Source organism: Charadrius vociferus, unplaced genomic scaffold, assembly GCF_000708025.1.
Source record: "Charadrius vociferus isolate BGI_N301 unplaced genomic scaffold, ASM70802v2 scaffold78, whole genome shotgun sequence".
Lineage (NCBI taxonomy): Eukaryota > Metazoa > Chordata > Aves > Charadriiformes > Charadriidae > Charadrius > Charadrius vociferus.
In genome coordinates this window covers 1,557,294-1,576,686 of record NW_009649927.1, presented here as the reverse complement: position 1 = coordinate 1,576,686, position 19,393 = coordinate 1,557,294, and the positions used below count along the sequence as shown (strand labels likewise).

The 19,393-nt window shown below is 36.4% G+C and overlaps 1 protein-coding gene across 1 annotated transcript in view; it reads left to right on the top strand.

The window, feature by feature from the left end:
• Nucleotides 1-16,074, top strand: part of SIPA1L2 (signal-induced proliferation-associated 1 like 2) — a 90,193-nt gene extending 74,119 nt beyond the window's left edge. Inside the window, exons 17-21 of the mRNA XM_009891145.1 lie at nt 5,217-5,348; nt 11,858-11,911; nt 12,850-12,973; nt 14,492-14,573; nt 15,438-16,074. Of these exons, the coding sequence (XP_009889447.1) occupies nt 5,217-5,348; nt 11,858-11,911; nt 12,850-12,973; nt 14,492-14,573; nt 15,438-15,584 (539 nt within the window). The 3' untranslated portion in view covers nt 15,585-16,074. The remainder of the gene's footprint in view (nt 1-5,216; nt 5,349-11,857; nt 11,912-12,849; nt 12,974-14,491; nt 14,574-15,437) is intronic.
• Nucleotides 16,075-19,393: the final 3,319 nt, after the last annotated feature.

Genomic DNA, 19,393 nt, shown 5'->3' with positions numbered 1-19,393 from the left:
AAAAAAACATTAAACTAGTATCCTGTCAGTCAAAATGAAGCTGGTTGTTGATATCTGAAGTAGTTCATGCTATTTTCATATACAACCTCTATTTTCTGCTTCTGGTTTTGTGTTATAAAAGTGCCTTTCAGTACAAGCAATATAGGATCTTTTATGATGGCTGTTTCAAGGCAGATTTAGTTGGTTATCTGTAATTATACAATGAAAGCAAACACATCATGACTTGCCCGCCTTTATTTTTGAAATAAGGTTAGTCAGTATCTCCATGTAAGAAACTAACTTTGGCTCTTGTTAGGAAGGTTTTCGTAGTTGGTGCATAGCAGGTATTTACATTCTGTAGCAGTGGTGATGTGAGAGGTTTCTTTTTCATTTATAATTTTAGCTTGAAGTTGTAGTTCCAGATAACAGGATTTTTAGCTGTCATACTAATGTCTTTTGTAAAATACATGTGTTTGTGATCTTAAAACATTTCAATCTTACTGATATTTAATGTTTACAGAAATCAGTGGAAATAGTGTGGTTTTGTCTGGAATTCTTTTTAGAAAGATACATTCTTGCATGTTATTTCCCAGCATGTGGTACATGAAATAGCGGCAGCACCAAGTCTTGTGAGATCCCTCTAGCAAGGAAAAGAGTGTGATTAATAGGTAAGCAAGGCAGCGCCAAAACCAAACCATAATGGGCAACCTGAAGGGTTTCAGTTTACTGGGAAATCAGAATTATCAGACAGAACAACCATTCAAATATGGAAACAGAAGCTTCAACTGTGTGCGATGTTGACTGTGGGAAGGAGATGAGAAAATGAAGCTATAGGATTTTTTTGTTATTTTATCACTGGGGGAAGTGAAAGAAGAGTTGCTTTCAGCAAAGCCTAAAATGCAAGCTCTGACAGTTGAGTGCTGTTGATTGCACACAGTACACAAATGTGGAAAGGTTTATTTCATTTTATCTTATTTTTAACTTAAACCAGAAAGCAGAGCTCATGTAGCTGAGAACTCTGGAATTTTACCGTAGGGACATTAAAGATTCCTTAACTGAGACAGTGCTGTTCATGTTGAGTGATTCTAGCATGCCATACATGGTTGCAGGTACAAATCTATCCCTGCTTTGCAAATTCATGGCAGCTGAACTAGCAGGGAAAGAATGAAAACAGTGAGAACCAGTGATACAGAACTGGTATACTAACAAAAATTGGAAACCCGGGAAGACATGTGGAGGCAATCTGACTGACATTGCAGGCACCGTGGTCCACTTGTATTGTGAAACACAAAAAGAAAGGGGAAAGAAAAATGCCCTATGTGATACACTGCCATGACATTCCTGTGAAAGGAGCAAGGTGCAGGAAAACTTGCAATGAAGAGGGTCATAAGGAAGGGTGTATTTTGGAATAATATACTGACAAATTCTGAAAGTTCTCAGATTATACATGCCATAGGGAAAAGGCTGCCAAAAGTGCAGCTGGTATATCTGCAGTGATGTTATTAGATGTAAGTCTATCTTAAAACTGGCTTAGTATGAGTGTTAGCTTCAGTCCAAAACTAACCTCATTGATAAGAAGCATAGAATCATAGAATGGTTTAGTTTGGAAGGGATGTTGAGATCATCGAGTTCCAACCCCCCTGCCATAGGCAGGGATGCCTCCCACTAGACGGAAGAGCATGACTGCATATTGATGATGTACAACGTGAACAATTTAGAAATCAGTTTTTCAGTAAGCAAATAAAGTCTGTTGATTAAATAATTCATGCAACCAAAGGAGTATATATGTTTGTCTGTTACAGACTCTCACACAGTGAATAATCCACCATACCAAAACATGAGACTATTTTCAGTAACAAAAGGGAATGCAAAAGTAGTTACTGGGAGCACATGTCCACTATTCTAACAGTAATGTGAGCATATGTGCATGAGAAAGTCTATTAGCAGGCTGGCATCTTCGAAGAGAGACTTTGGACAACCCTAGGTAATACTGAAGAAGGGAAGAGTTCGGCAGGCAGAAGCTGTTGTTTAAGAGGACCATAGAGATATAATTAATTGGTGATTGCAGGAAAGAAGAACAAGAAGCAGACAATGGGATTTATGTCTACATATGACTTGAGATGTTCCTTCAGCTGCAGCATCTTTTGAGATAATCTGCTTGTTAAATGACATGTCTAGTTTGAGCACAGTAAGTGAGGAGTACTTAGCAGATATTATTTCTTGATCTGTAGTCTCTACATAAAAGTAGCAGTTCCAGCTGAAGTAAGATACTTGTCTGGGAAGTAGAAAAGGTTAAGTCAGGTGAATCTTTCTTCTTTCTGTATAACTAGTTACTGTTTGAATACAGAGATATGTGGGACTGATGACAGTCAATTTGAGAAGCTCTGTTGGAAACTGAACTGACCATGTAATTTTAGTGAAAATAAGAGCGCTTCAAAATGCTTTATATTTTTATGTATCAACAATCAAAATAAAGAAAATTCCAAAAATTCCAAAGTGTAGGAAGAAAGTGACATAACTGAAAGGACCAGAAATGACAAGATCAATGATTTTTTGCCAAAAGGAGTTACAGCAGTCTTTGAAATAGTCTTTAAAACTGAAAGATAATGCTTACATTAAAGTAAATAGGAGTAAGCCTGTGTTGCTTCAAAACCAGTCTTGTGGGCAATGAAAATAGCGGCCTAAGAGATTAGACATATCTGCCTGGATACACAGAGGTGGGCATGCTAAAGCATAACTTGCCATCTTTGCACAAATCAAAAAGGAAGACAACAGGCAGCCTACAGCTGCTAATGCAGCAGTCATACAGAGAAAAAGTGGAGGTAACAGCAAGGTACGAAGAGCGGGGTGGAAATGCAAATACAGAAGGCTAGAAATAATTTGTCTCACCCAGAGCATTCCTGAAATACAAACAATATTCTCTGAAATTCAAAAGCACAAAAAGGCCTGTATCATTAGAGCTCCTTTTTTTTCCTTCTTTTTTCTCTTCCCCATTCCTCCCCCCACATTGCACAAGAACACATCGTTTATATCTTGAAAATGAATTATTCTGTGGTGGCATACTCATTCCTGTTCAGTTATTCTGCTTATGATTTCAGCCATCATCATGAGCACTTGGGTTTTCAGAGCTATCAATATTCAAATCTCTACTCTGGCAGGCTTTCTGCAGTTGAGTTGCTCTGGCAGGTCTTATGCGGGACCAAATAGGATCCACCCTAAGGTGAACTGAGGTTCTCACAAAGACAATGCATAATGAAGGATGACTACTGGTGAATATATCACTCCTATGCTTTAATTTGGAAAGCCAGCAGAATTGCACTGGGAGCAGGCATCTTCCTGACAGGTTTCACAATCAGCCTCTGTAGGCTGATCACACAAAGCAAGGGCTGTCCCTTAGGGCCTGCCTGCTGATCTAGAACCAAAAGCCAGCTTGCCAGCCTTTCAAATAAGGCATTCTGTCAATTTTCCACAGCAGGGACGCATAAAACAATTGTACTTGCATAAATAAGGTTCTTAGAATTCCCAGGTCGTATACAAAAGTTCAGAGACTGCTCTGATGTTGAGTTCCCAATGTATGTGCACCCTAAGGTATCCTTAGATAAGGTTTTATATATGTTTATAAGAAACCGAAAATAAAATCTTAGTACAGATGTGTGGGTAGAATATATTTGTATATTACATTTTCTATTTCATATAACATCCACTTTTGCATACGAAGAGTGGGTATTGAGAAAAATATTTCTACAGAGGTTTGTCAAGCCACTTCCAATTGTAATATAACAGTACTGCATCTTTCATATAAGTAAACAGGATTTCTACCTCTTCTGCATTGTTTTTGCTTTGTGGGACTCCTAAAATTTTTTGACAGAGGATTTCAAACCTCCTTCACTTTCTTGTTCCTGATTTATTATTTTTTTTAAACAAGTTTTCTGCAAAGAATATGATATGCCCTAATAATAGCTCCATGTAGTAGGATGTTCTGTAACAGGCTGCCGCTTTTGGATTTTTAGGTTAGGAATCTTTAATTCAAATAGACTTTGGTATTCTTTTTCATTGGTATCAGGACAATGACATTTTCTTAAATGATGATGTATCTTCCGCTTGTACGTGTGCATTTTTTCCTTCATTGAAGTTTGTGCTTGGTGTTTTCCTGAAAAAAAATATTCCTCATAAATATTTTAGTCTGAATCACTGGAATAACTAGATGGAAATTTCCTTCTGAAATATTTGAGGAAAAATTACTATTGTGGCCTCTCTATTTAATAGAAGTAGATACATCTGAAGCAAAATTTATTTTTTCCTGACTATACTAAGTACTAAAAGTACAATATTATATCGCTAGCTTTATGGTTAGGATGAAATGTGATTTTAAAGAATGTATTTTGTTTATGTTCAGTTTTAAGAACTTCTGTGTGGCTGTTCAGCAGTATTCATTTTAATGTGTTCACATTGATGAGAGTGAAGATTGCTATGGATAAATACAGAAAATGTAAAACTATTTAAGATAATTATGAAAATTAGCATCTCCTCTACTAAGATGTACATTCGTGATACCTTTCTAAAAGACCGCATAACTGAAAGCCGTGTTTGAACTAACTTTATAGTGTATACACTTCAATTAATGTACAATCTAGCTACACTTCTACACTATACAATGTGTTACAGCTCACTCTGGAGCTTAGAGGTCAGCACACAAGTCTTATGTCCTCAGATATACAGCTACAAATATTCAACTAATACAATGTGAAAGTGCGTTTTGGATATAGGCTAGACTTTACAAATGCATTAAAAGAAAAGAATATTATATTTTTTAAATTGCTTCTGGAACTGAAATATTTAAGTTTCAGAATACAACTCTGCATGTAAATATCTCGTATGTTGTTTCACAGCCTTCTTAAAAATATAACTTTGTCTGTCTAGCAACTTTTCTGCTCAGTGCTCAGGTTTAATATGGTATGGTATGCTTTAAGAATGGATGCTGCCTGCTTACACAGCATTCATATGAAAATGCGAAGAACACATGTGCAAAGTGGCACGAAAAAACTTTAGAAATTTTTCCCATCTCGTTCTCCCGAAGTTTAAAAATTGTTCCACCCATACTGAGTATTGAACAGGAAAATATAGAAACAAGAGGAATGAAGATAAGCACTCTTTGCTTTTTACAGTTCATTATAATAGCTTCAAAATTAATTGTACATCATGTTATAGGAAGACTAATTACTGTGTTTATTGTTTAGATGAATTCTGGTTCTCAGATGGGTCCTTATCTGATAAAGCCAAATTCAATGATCCTGGCCTGATGCCCCTGCCAGACACTGCCACAGGGCTAGACTGGTCCCACCTGGTAGATGCTGCACGAGCGTTTGAAGGTAACAGGAAAATTTGAATAAAGATCAATGTTCAGTACAAGGAGGTGTTGTTTTTGGGTTGGTTTTTTTTTTTTTAATATATATTGTATAGCCACATTTTTAATTACAAAAATCCAGTGTTTGCCTTCATAGCCCTTTAGTTCTTTTGGCAGTATCAATTCTCAGTGCAGAAGATTGTCACTGAAGACTTGGGGTATTCATAATACTTTCAGTATCTAACTTAGATATAATTCATCCACCTAGGTGCCTAAGTTCCTTCTGTAATCAGTTGGAAAAATCAGGTGTTTTGAAGGAGAGATTCAAAGCGTTTAAATTAGGTGTTTAAAATGAAACTGGGAGTAACACTTCCCTGAGTTTATTGTGTTGTGTTTATAAACTTGTATGTGTAGTCCAAGTGATGTTGCAGTCCCTCTCAGTTTCCATAATAAGCCCTTGAAAAACAGCAAAAACGTGCTCTATATTTTCCAGTAGCAGAACTTGAGGTGCAGGATATAGACCGGGTTTGCATTATTGAATTATAAGACAAGGTTACCTTAGAAAAAAACTCATTCGCCTCTCTGAGAGCTAAACCTACACATAATGTATAAACACAGAAAGGTGGGTGTTGGTTTGAGTGTATATCTGAATACATACAGTTGAATGTGCTTTGTTGTTTCTCAGGGGTGTTTTGATTAGGTCACTGTGCTGTGCTAAAATTTCATCGTTTCTTAACAGGGAAGTCAGAGGTATCTGTGAATAAGGGTGACATTACCACAGTCACCATTGTATAAGATACAGGTCTTAATTTTATGAGGAGAACTGTCTGTGCAGTTAGTGACGAGATGTTCTGCTGTTTGGTTTTGGTGATGTTTTTGGTTTTTTTTTTAACTAAAAGCAACCATGGGAATCAGTTTTCTGATACCTGATTCCTTCCCTAAGTATGAAGTGATTATATTTCAGTTTGCTCAAAAGCTCTTCAGAACTACTTACTATACTAATTAAATGGCATTGTTAAAAACCCAAACCAACAGTAATGATTAGCAATCTAAAGTACTGTATTGTCTCTTAACTTGATTAACTGTGTGTGCATTCATTATCACTCAGTAGTACTCAAACACGCCTGTTGTGGCTGGCAGGAACTATTGTGAAGCTGTGAATCTGACAATTGTTCCCATGCATTTTGATGTTTGATTGCTCAGGGAACATCCTGCTATTTGTTATTGACATCTTAAATAACTGAAAATAGATTTGGATCAGTAAACAACTAACTCTGTACCTTTGTGCTTGAGGAATATTTTAAGATGCTAATAAAAATGTTGAGTTCAGCTGACTAAAAAGTCATTCTGTACCAGTTGTGCTCCTGTACTTGTAGCTGTCCGTGAAAACTCTAATAGGTTTTCATTATTTTTACTACATAATATCATGCTGAAAATAATTTCACTTTGGTAAGTGTTATGTGAGTGTAATTACCACTTGAATTGGAGAAAAGTGTAGAACAACATAGCTATACACAGTGGCCTATCCTAGGCAGGAGGAGTATTCACTTTTTGGGTTTTACTTGCAAAAATCTTAGGTATACCTGCAGGTAACGCTGCAGAACTGATGGTCTGAGTTGCAAGATTGAACCTTTTAATTGTTGGGGGTTTTCTTTAATTATTGTAAGAATTTGAGTAGTAAATAATAATCTAGTTTTGTATAAAGGAACATAATTCTTTTCTGTTTAGGACTCCGCAAAAGTGTCATCTGTGTGTATGTTAGATGATTTCTAAAGTGTTTGACTAAATTCATAGTACTTCAATTTGAAATTTTTACAAGGAATGGAATTTTTAAGTCCTTGTTCAACTTTCTCTATCCTATGTCTTACAATTTGAAAGTAATTAAAAAAAACAACTGATAGGCATGACATAAAAAATTCACCAGGGGGGAAAGTGTTAGATATGAATTAGCAGACACAGTTTCTTTATGTATTTTGATGTTGTTGACTTAGGAGTTGCTTCAACTTGCTATTTAAAAATAGCTTGGAACTACTGTTCCGCATTATATTAATGTGAAAAAGAAAGTGGATGATTGTAAACTTTGTCCACTTCTGAATATAAAACTGCTTTTATCTTTTTATTAAACTGTGTGGGAATGTGATCACATTTTATATAAAGCCATCTCAAAAGAATCCAAAACAAACACCACCACCACCACCCCCAAAGCCTTCAATGAAAAAGATCACAAAATGGATAGAACTTGTTTAATACCGTTTTAAGAAATAAATGTTAGAGTTATTCACTAGTTTGGCTTTGCCAACCTGATATTTTGAAGTTGTGTTCTGTCCCAGAACATAGATACAAGCCTTAATTTTAGTTTTTTCTTTGTACGGGTCTCTTCTTAATATCAGTTTATTAGAATTACCAATCTGATTCCAAGGTTAGGGTTTTTCCCATGATCTCTCTAGATTGTACTTTGACAAGTTACATATTTTGATCAGTTCAACATCCATAATGTGGGCCTCACAATCCTTCATCTGTCTTAAAATGCAGTTGTATATCAATTAATGTTAAATATAGCCTTTTTAGGCGCTTATAATGTTGACATTAATTGGATTAAGAATTAAATATAGTAGCAAGATTTTTGCTGCCATCATCTGTACTCAGTGTTTGCTCATGGGTGTAACAAGAACAGCAACCTCATTTTTAGCTTTCCTCCCCCCAGGACAGCAGTTTTTGAACTGTGGTCCATGAGGGTGGAATAAGTAATGAGGTTTCTTTTTAATTGAAAGCTTGATGATAGTGCTTTTCACTTTGTGAGCATTTCATTTTCACTACTTTTGCTTGGCAAGAACTTTTGTGGGAAGCCGAATATTTACTTCAAACTTCCTGAAAATCCCCTGTTATTCCTAAGACAGGTCTTTGCAGTGCAATGGAGAGCTGTGCAGGCGTTAACTCCACTGGCTCCAGAAGCTGCCTCAGTGAGGGGTTTTGTTGAACTGTGTCTGTTGAGGGTCAGTGTCCATAAGCTGGAGCACAGCGCAATGTTATTTTAAGTCTTTGCACTGCCTTCCTTTGCAGGACGTAGGTTTGACTCTGCTATTTTTTCCAGAGATCATCTTTAGCATGCATGCAGTCAGGAGCAAGGGGTAGCCTTCCATTTCTTTTATATGTGGATAGGCTACTTCCAGTTCCCTTCTCTTATTTTGGTGGGAGCTGCAGAGACAGTAACCAGGGAGCAGCTGACATGCTAGAAGTACACTGTTGTAATATTTTTGCATCCATCCCCAAAGCAAACAATAAAAGATAGATAGAACTGGATGTGACTGTACAGCAAAAGAAGTGGGGATTTAGGAAGGGCAGTTAGGGTGAAAAACGAGAGGTTAAAGAAGCAAAAAGAAAGAAAGCATGTTGAAATAAGGAAAGATAAAGATAGAGGAATTTATAGAATAAACTGGAAAGCTGAATTAGAAAAAGGAGAACAAAGAAATCTCAGAAAAGAATAAGGAAAAAGGAGAGAATGTAATTTTTCATTATTTTGTTGTATTATCTTTCCAATAGATCTCCAAGTTAGGGAAGAAGGACTGGCTTTCAACATGTGTGTTATGTCACTGATGGCTAATTTTGGATCTTTTCAATGTTTTGGGGAACAAAAGAAGCCTTTCTAGATGTCTGTATCTGTTACTGTCATTGTAGAAGAGAATTAACGCAAACATAAATATTTATTATTATTGTTGTTATGAATAGAACTTTATACTATTTGTGCTACTTTAAACTGGGTTTATTGTGCTTTTAAAAGCTGTTTAGTGTTTAGTAAATCATATTGTGGGAATTAACAGCCTAAGAAAGTTCCTCAGATGTCTCTGATTTAGTTCATTAAAATAGGTGGTTTCAACTTCTGATGTTCTTTCAGGTTAGTTTTTGGAACATCTGCTAATGCCAATCAGAATGCAGTGTTTCTTAATGCCAATTTATCTTTGCAGAAACATCTGTGCTACTATAATTAATATTATTTTAATACTTCCATTTAAAATCTTTATAGCTTAATGCAAGTAATGCTACACATAACATAATGAGAAAGAAGTGAAGCATTCAGCATGAAAGATAATTATTTTAACCAAATTAGTATGTTAAACGGCTAGAAAAAGAAAAAATGAAAATATTTATTTAACATTTGGTCATTTCTAGTGCATGCATGTGTAACTCTTTTTGCATCAGTGTGTATGTCAGTGTGTGCTTTTGGTTCAACTTTGCCTTAATAATGAGAGTGCAGCTTCATGCAATATTCTTATTTTAGCCTTTTCTGCTCTCCAGCATGTCAACATTGTCTGGAGTTTTTTCTGGCCTCTGTTAGTAGTCTGGAACAATGAAAATACGGATTCAAATTCTTAGTGGTTACCACTGTACAATTCTATGACTTTAAAGTGAGACATGTATTTGTCTCATCTTTGTCTTGTTAAGTCAACTGTTGCTTAAACTTTTGGTATAAACACCTATATATCTTTGAAAATAGTTTTCTATGCATGGGTAGTATGTGGGGTTTGGCAAAGATGTCCCAGATAAAAATAAGAGCTCTGAGATTTACATGTATTTTCCTCTCTTTACTATGGACATATCACTTGAATTGAATGGGAGGTGTCCCTGTAATTTCAAGGAAGCAGAACTTTTGTCTATAGCATCATAGTCAGAAATGCACTCAATTGCACCGGTAAAGGTAGCTTTAATTTCATTTTCATGAATATAAAGCCACGCCTGTTCTGTTAGGAACAAATAAAACAAAAATCAGTAGGAAGATTTTGTTCTTTGAAGCACAAGTTCAACCTTCACCACACTTCAGGTTTAAAAACAGTTCTAATTTAAATAGTGAATAGGTGAAACTATTGCTAAGTGTGAATACTTACAAGGACACCAGTGAGATTTGATAGAGTTGCTGAAAATTTATATGTGTCTTCAAAAGTACTTGGAAAGTATTCAAAGGCAAGATGTTTTGCTACTCCAGGATCTTGTTGATATACTAGTTATTACAGAGATTTATTGTCAGAGAATGATTTTGACACTAACCTGGCTTTTGAAAATTAAAGAACCACTCTTTGAAAAGCAACACAGGAATTTGCGTAGTATTTCATATGATTGGAGACTTCTGGTTATTAGTAGCCATGTAGTGACTTTATTCCTCACCTGATGAATGTGAGAATATGGTTTCATATTTTATAATGATATGAATATTGGAAAAATATATTGAAGTTATACTAGGAAAATAGAAAAGATTTAACAATTAATTTCCCACTATAAGTGTTAGTATTATTTTTTTAATTATATGGAGTTGAAATTCATTAGAGATTACATAAGGAAGAAAATCCACACATTATATTCATTGCGAGCACCAGTGATTTTATATTTTTGTTGTGTGTTGAAATAATATGAAAATATTTTTAAATATTGTGTTTTAAAATGGCATCGGGTGATTTCCTTAACAGCTGCATGTACCTGTTTTTGCACCTGCTTTTATCCATCAAGAAAAAGATGCTTTCAAATACTGCTGGGGAGATCAAGCTGACAAAACGTTTACTCAACTGACAAAATAAACCAGACAAGTGACCATTCTCTTTAGTTAAGCTTACTCGGCAGAGGAAGAAAAGTGCAGATTTTTTTGTATTACAATAGAATTGCCTCTGAGACACAATGTCACATGTCACATTGTTGGCCATAGGAAAAATAGGCAACAGCATAACATTTGTTGCTGGCTTTGTTTTTTTCTATCAAGTAGTAATGAAAATGTGAACAGTATGAAGGTGAAATCGATAATTAGATAGGTGCTTCAAACTGACTGTTTACACAGTCTTGTTTCTGGCCTACATACTGCGTTTGATCTGGGAAACTAGTTTTAGTTTGTACTGTTTAAATCTATTCAACTCAGTAAGTTTCAATCTGTAAATTACGTCATTGATTATGTGTTCAAAATTATACTCTTACCTCATTGTCAGCACATATGAAAAAGTCATGTTCATATTTGCTGAGATCCATCACTAGTCAAAAACAAGGATAAAAACAAGGGAAACAAGCTGTGGTCTTTAAAACTGGACAAAAGAATGACATGCAATTATTTTTCATTATATTATGGAACGATTTGTCAATCTGTGCTGTTCCTTAAAACTATTCATTAAAAAAAAAAAATCCCTTTGAAGAGCTTTTTAGTGATTTCCTATTTTTGTTTGGTAGAACATTTAAACCAAGATTTCCTTCATAGTTAAAATGATCTGGCCTGCATTCACTGTATAGGTGCGTAGAGTTTGAAGGGTTGTCTTTTTATGTATCCTGCCAAGTTGTCGTGCTGTGTCGCAATACTGGATTTTACTATTAGAGACATGGGGCACGACACCTCACGCTTTCCTGTAACCTGGGTGTTGTGTCAAAATGGCGTTGGAAGGCTGAGGGCAAGAGCCAGCGTGAGCGGCACAGGGCATATTCTACTGTGTGCTCTGTAGGTGAGGGCCACAGCTGCTCTGGTGGCAATGGACTGTCTTGTTTATAGGAACGTTCTAAATCTTATTCCAGGTTTTGACTCAGATGAAGAATTTGGGCCGTTCTGTCATCACACGCCGTTTCTAGGTGATGGTCTGGGATTGATGGCTTTTGCCTTTTGTAAACTTTCTTTAATATTTCCTATGTTTGCACGTTTGCATGATAATGCAAGCTTCGGGCCTGTGGGGTGGTAGAGCAAGGGGAGAGAGGGCAAGGCAGGCATGTTGTCGCCAGAATTTATACAAGCCTACAGACATGGATTTTGTTTGACAGAAATTAGTTAAATCAATCTCCACAGAATATGAATTTATTTTTTTTTAAGACGACAAATTAAATCCTAACGAATGCATCATTTATTCCTGTTCTGTGCAATGATGATCTGCATGGCATACTTCTATTATGTGGTGACTGATGTATTTTGGCAACCACACTGTATATCCATAGGTAATTACATCTGTGCTTGTTAGATTGCGTTCCAGTGGAATCCAATATAGATAACAGTGTGCCCTAGTAATACATATAACAAAATCTCAATTGATAAAAATAGTGTGAATTTATTGTTTTTCAAGTATGCAGATTACCATTAGGTTCTGCAAATGCTTGAGAGAGTTAAACAGTACGAAATGAAGGTGCAGATTTCTGAGGAATCTGATGGCGTTAAGTCCATGGAAAATCCAAACCTTTTTGCTGAATTATTGTCATTGGTTGTATCCCTGAATTCTCAAATGGTTTTCTGCAGATTTCATCAAGACCAATATACTGTTCATATCAGTATTAACTGGTCCAAACAAATCTGCCTTATTCTGCCAATAGACAAAAAAAATTCCTTTGAAGTTGCCTTTGGATGCAGATGTGGGGAAGCCAACTAGTTGGAATATACTTTACATCTGCTGATTATCTTCAAAGCTATGATGTAGAAACCTACATCCATTTCTCTAACTGAGCCAGGATAATGGCTGTAATATAGCCTTTTATTCTGTATATATGTCCAGCTTTAAACGTATCCTTATGTTACTTTTTTACAGATCAGAGAGTAGCATCTTTTTGCACCTTGAGTGATATACAGCAAGCTCAGGGCTTAGAAGGAACACAGGAGTTACCTTTGGATGAGAGTCCCACAGATGGAAAAGATTTCCTTGAGGCTACTGGGTATGTCAGAATTAAAGCTTATTGCTTACAAAAATATTTTAAGAAAATATTTTCTCTTAATGTTGCATGTCAAATTGCCAGTATGCATGTTTCACTGCTATTTGATGGCAGACCTGTTACCTTGACTGATCATGTCTTTAATTTTTAAAAACGTTTCTAGTCACATAAAGCTCTCTTGCTAAAATAAGTCTCTAATGCAGAGTTTCAGCTAATCACATTTTTCACTGTATTCTGCCTAAACAGTTACAATTTGTGTTATGCTTATTTCTATTTTCATTTGAATAGAACCGATAAAAGGAGCTCAACTCTGTAGTATGCAATAACCTTATCTGCAGTGAATGTCTCAGACCTTGGAACAGGTGTTCTTACCTATCTTTTGCAACTATTTGCTACTTGAAAATCCATAATTTTTCATTTATACAGAGGTAAATTAATCAAGAGAACCTGTAACTGAGGACTCCCTCCTCCCTTCCCCCTCCTCCTGTCTTCCCTGCTGTGAGGAGTATATTTGTTAAAAACACAGATACAGCGGTATGATCTGTCCACCAACATGATTTAAAAGAAAAACACATCTTCAATTAGTTTTGCTCTTCAGCTGCAGGAATGGAAGAACAGGAAATGGAGGGAAAAGTCTTCTTGCTTGTTAGACTATCATATTTTAATTTGAACCAATTTTACACAAATTAACTTACTTACATGGTAAAGTGCATTTATTGTAATGACTTCTAAGTCCACATCTTTCCCCAGCCCAGTGATCAGTAAGGATTGCAAAAGACTGTTAAAGATGTTCCACTTTTAGCATCGGCAAATCTGTCAGATTTGTGCACTTGCATGAAGCAGCTGATTCAGCTCTGTACGTAAAGCTTCTCTCTTCTAGACAAAATGATTCACATTAGGGCTAATTTCATCTATAACGTGTATGAAACTGTCTCCCACAGTGCCCATTGTCATACAGGAAAGAGAAGCTATTCTCAGTATTTTCTTTCACTTGTACGTTTGATTAACCTGTGGCAATATTTCATATGTTTTGACCTTTAAACAAAATATTTGTCTCCATAAAGTCATAGGTTTAGCCTTTACTGGGAATGACAACAACACAGACAAAAGAACTCTGAACAGCTCTTTCAGTTTACAGTAATTGCTGCTGCCACTTACCTCAGATTAGTACAGTCCTTATCAGAAAGCAGCTTGTTAACAAACGTGCTTGGCACGCCATTTAGCAGTAAGTTTGACTTGCACTGTGAGGGTATGTGCAAATAATTCCTAAAACATTCCTTCTTAAAATCGTTGTAATTTCTGCCTGATTTGCATGAGAGGCAGCGTCATATTTCAGATATCGCAGCAATGGGTTTATGTTCTAGTAAGAGTCTTTTGTTCATGCTGGTTCTGTCTGTGTTTTCCTAACTGTGCCTAAACTGATTTGTTTGCTTTGCTATCCCTAAAAGTGTTACTCTGCAGAAGCTGGGGGATAAAATGTTTTTAATTAACTCGGAGTGAAGGTAGTGGTTTACTTTACAGGGAACATGCTCCAAGTACTCTCACTGGAAAAGTAAACCAGCTAGAAGTCATCCTCCGGCAACTACAAACCGACCTGAGAAAGGTAGGAGATCATTAGCGGTATTATTACTCTCCAGTTTTAATAGTTGTATTTTTATGCAGAGTTCATCAAGGACTTGAAAAAAGTACATCAGTTAAACTAGATAGTGAACGGTAAGGCCCAGTGGTTGACCAGAACTCTGAGGTGCAGAAGGTCTGGTGGGAATGGTTATATGAACAAGCTGCCCCAAGGCTAACTGGTTTATGGGTCTTTACTCCAGAATAACTGTCCTACGTATGGTCATACCCCAGAAAGAATGAGGCACTTTATCTCCATTTATGGTACCTTGGATTTAACAAAGGATAGGGGTATGGACACGGGCACTCCAGTTTTGTCATCCTTGTTGCCTTGTGGTATCTTGATCATGTACGAATGACTTGCTTTGTGTCTCATTTGCTGTCTAATTTCTGAGCCAGAGACAATGCCAGGAGTGGTAGAAATGAGACTGCTTTTGGCAAGAAAATAATCATGTAAGGGAAAATTTGAAATTAGATATTTTTCTTCCTTAACATATGCTTGAAATCAATTCTGTATGGCTTGGGCTCTCGCATATGATTTGTAATACCTAAAAGCTTCTTATCCTTTTAGTGCTTGATATATTTTTTTTTTTTTGTTAAATGGAGTAAACTCCTGTAATTTTTGTATTAAAATAGCATCTAGTTTTCCTTTTAGCTCGCAGTATTTTCTCAGAATGAATGAGGTAGTTGGAGCATATTTGGGGAATTAATTTACAGTTAGTAGCTGTCGGAATGGATTAGAGGGCTCGACAAGATACAGCTGTATGACTTGCACAGAAATATTAACAATAAAAATTAATGCTGTCATCACGACTACTCACTTTACTCAACTTGTATCTCTGTTAACCAGGAAAAACAGGACAAGGCAGTTCTCCAAGCAGAGGTGCAGCATCTGAGACAAGATAACATGAGACTTCAGGAGGAGTCTCAAACAGCAGCTGCTCAGCTGAGGAAATTTACAGAATGGTTTTTCAATACGATAGACAAAAAATCCTAATGACTGGGCCCCTGGAAAATACTTCTTTGAACAATGTAACAGCTGTATTTTTTTGAATTAGCGGGGTAATAATTTCACTGTGTTCACAATCCATTTTAGGTGTTTCTGCTACATTCTCTATCCAGCTTAATTCATTTGAAAAGGAGAGAGAACTGTGGTAATCCGTCTTTAAATTCATATGAAGAAAGCAGAGAATAGCAGATATTTGTTTGTGTGCAGATGAATGTAAAGAATCCTTAGTGTCATTTTAGACATTTTTAGAAGATGCTCTGGCTGGGGCTTGCCTGAAGAGGAATATTTGGGGTTTTAGTTCCTGCATTTCAGGTGCGCTGGTGAAGATGTTAAAGCAATTTACATTAGCTTGGGCTTCAGTATTGTAAGATAAAAAGAATAACCAGACATATACTTTAATGTTTAAAAGGTGCTCTATTTTTTTGTATGTACAGTAGTTTTATTTCCACAGTCCACATTGTCATAGCAATAACAATGGAGGTATAGTGAATAGTCACAAAGCTGTGTTTATAAAATGTTAGCACTGATGTGTTTAACACTAGTTTGGATGCAGATACATTAGAGATTATTTATTTGCAGGAACAAATGGTGCCTGAATATAAACAGTGTTCTGATTTTCTAAAAATACACATGCCTTGTAAATGGCTCACTGGCGTTAGCCCACTCCCGACTTCAGTTACTTTTGTATAGTTGATGTTCAGCTCAACAGTTATACCGCTTAACTATTGAAATCATGTATGGTGTGAGCCAGCCAATCAATTGTACAATGCCAAATTTGTTTATCTTTGTACAGAAGCTTTGATCAAGTGTCTTGTATTTAACACTTTTATTTAAGCTTATTTAACCTAAATCGTTGTTTTTATAAAGTTTGTTTTATCTGCACTATGGTGAGGTCAGTTGGTTGCAAGTTGTAATATTTTTAGCTTGCCAAGACTGTACTGAGGAGTTCTAGAAAATTCTAACAATTGGATGCTGCTAGTATACAATTGATTTGTTTGTATGCTTTAACATTTTTAACTGTTTAATTTGAAATGAACATACATCCTGCTTTTTTAATAAATGTTAAAAATCTAAATCTGAATTATTTTATCTTGTATATCTCGTATAACCACAGTCACCAGGGTTCTGTTCAGCCCGCTCTCTAGGTTCCTAGTCTGGAGACAGTCCAGCCGCCCAGAGCTCTCACAATTCCTCGTTATCATCGAGGGACTGTCAGCATTATCAAAGTTGATCTCTTTGGTGTATCCTGTCCTATAACTGAGGAGGTAGTTTCAAGGAACAAAAGCTGGTTTGACTGTTCACAGGCATTGATTAGCGACCTAGGAGAAAAACTGCTTTACCCAAAAATATGTCCTAAAGAAAGTTTTCGAAAGGGGTCCAGTTTTTCTTATATTGTTTTGCATTAATTGTAGCTGCAAATAGCTTGCCATCTTCTTGTGCCAGCAATCAAGGATTTGATTGCAGTGTTAGCATATGTGAGTTGTGTATAGTACAGAGCTTAAAGTGTACTCCAAAAAAGTGCAGTTTTGCAAAATGAAATGGAGCTATGATTCAGCCTGGAGAAGAGAAGACCTTATAGCAGCTTTCCAGTATCTGAAGGGGGCCTCCAGGAAAAATGGGAAGGGACTTTTTACAAGGGCATGTGGTGATAGGATGAGGGGCAATCACTTCACTGGAAGAGTGTAGATTTAGAATAGGTATTAGAAAGAAATTTTTCGCTCTGCGGGTGGTGGGACACTGGAACAGGTTGCCCAGGGAAAGTGGTAAATGCCCCATCCCTGGAGGTGTTCAGGCTGGATGGGGCTTTGAGCAACCTGGTCTAGTGGGAGGTGTCTCTGCCCATGGCAGGCGAGTTGGAACTTGATGATCTTCAAGGTCCCTTCCAACCTAAACCATTCTATGATTAGTGAACACTTTTGATGTTATCTGTCTGAGAGAAAAAAAAAAGTTCAAGATCATGGTTGTATCCCAGTTTCCTTTCACCAGCTGAATGCATTCAGGCAAACCTACTGAAAGTTGTTGAATAGTTAAATATATTCAGCTGATGCAAGTAAAATTCTGTATCCATTGTTAGTGCATATCGGCTAAGAAATGTTTTGTAAGTTGATCAAATGTCTGTCTCTGCTATAATAATTGTTCTGAATGATTGCTCTTAGGAAAGGTTATACATGGGCAGAGAATGAAGGCTTTGGTACCCTTACATTCAAATGGAAAAGACTATTTTGTCTTTGTATTTTTCATCAAAAACTCCGACTCTTACATACCAAACAATATCCATTAAGCTGTATTAACTTAGAGTAATTAAACATGGCAGTCATGTGTTACACTAGATTCTGATTTAAACACCTTACAGGAGTCATTAGCAAACCCATCTGGCTGGAGACTTTGCCAAGTAACAGTGCTGAACAACTCGGGCCATTTGTCTGTGAACGTGCTGCTGTGAGGATTGGTTTGAAAAAACTTCGAAAAACCGTGCGAACTGAAATGAACTTGAGAATAAGCTTCTTCTGAAGGGACACTATTAGGTTGGTATGAGAGTTTATAGTCCAATATCCATTTTAGCTCTTTATCTCTCAGTTACTGGAAACAAATACCTACCTGCACAAAAAGGATTTTCAGTGGCTGTCTTCTTTTCCCATCCAATTGAAAACATCTTATTTCCAAAAGGTACGGAAAACTTTGTCTACAAATTTCTTAGTCCCTTTGCTGGCAAAAGCAGTTGTGTCAGAGGCACGTGGTTCTTCCTTAAGTAACTTTCACCGTTGGTAGAAGTTCCTGTTTGAATGACATGTGAATACAATATTTATCAGAGACCGTAATACATGTTTGGCATGGGTAAAGGCCATTTAATAGTACATTTTAATTAACTGTTTTTTAAGAATAATCCTCTCAAATCCGTTTTTCTAACAAAAATGCCTGGTTTAGACGTGTGGAGGCAAAGGCTAAGTCTACATAAGAAACTAGTGTGGAGCACTAGGGAAGTTTAGAGTGCTGCTAAGCCACGTTTCGGGAGTGGGAGGAGATCTTTCAGGCCCTTGACTGGACACCTCTTAGTAGCTGAAATCATATGTTAGGTGGGCTCTGGTTAGCTTTGTCTGGAAGCTTTGTGCTTTAAAACCAATCCATATGAACCAAAAGAGAGTGGGGATGATTGAGACATTCACTTCAAAGACGTGTTCGTGATCTGAATTAAAACAGTAATATGGAAGTGTTTAAAATGTCAACAAAGTCTTCCCAGCCCAGCAGGCCATGCTGTGAATTACTGAGATGCAGAAACCAAACATGTGAGACAACACGGGTGTCTACTTCTGTAAAAGGGACAAATACAAATCACAGCAAAATTACAAAATGCTCTGCTTCTGCCTTAAAAGTGGTACCCTAATTTATATGTAGATCTTTATTGAGGGGATCCTAAGACATTTCTCACAATGTAGACTGTATTTTATTACGTATAGTTTTTTCTGAGATCAGTATTACAAACATAAGGGATAATTTTTGGTATTTTCTCTGTTCCTGAGAGTGTCATCATACTGTGGTTTAGGCACGTGATAGCTTTATACAGAAGAGAGAGATATATACACATCATCTGCATATTATTTAATGTAAATACTAAAATCAGTTCCTCTTTTTCTGTGCCCAAAATCCAGTTATGTGGGAAAACTGTTTAAAATATTTGTAATATGAACTAGCTTATTGTAGGGCAGTTGCTTAGAGAAACAATTTTTCAGTCTGAAAAAAGAGAAGTTGCTATGTGCATTACATTGTTGCAGTATTTCTTGAGCTCTCTGTGCTGACTG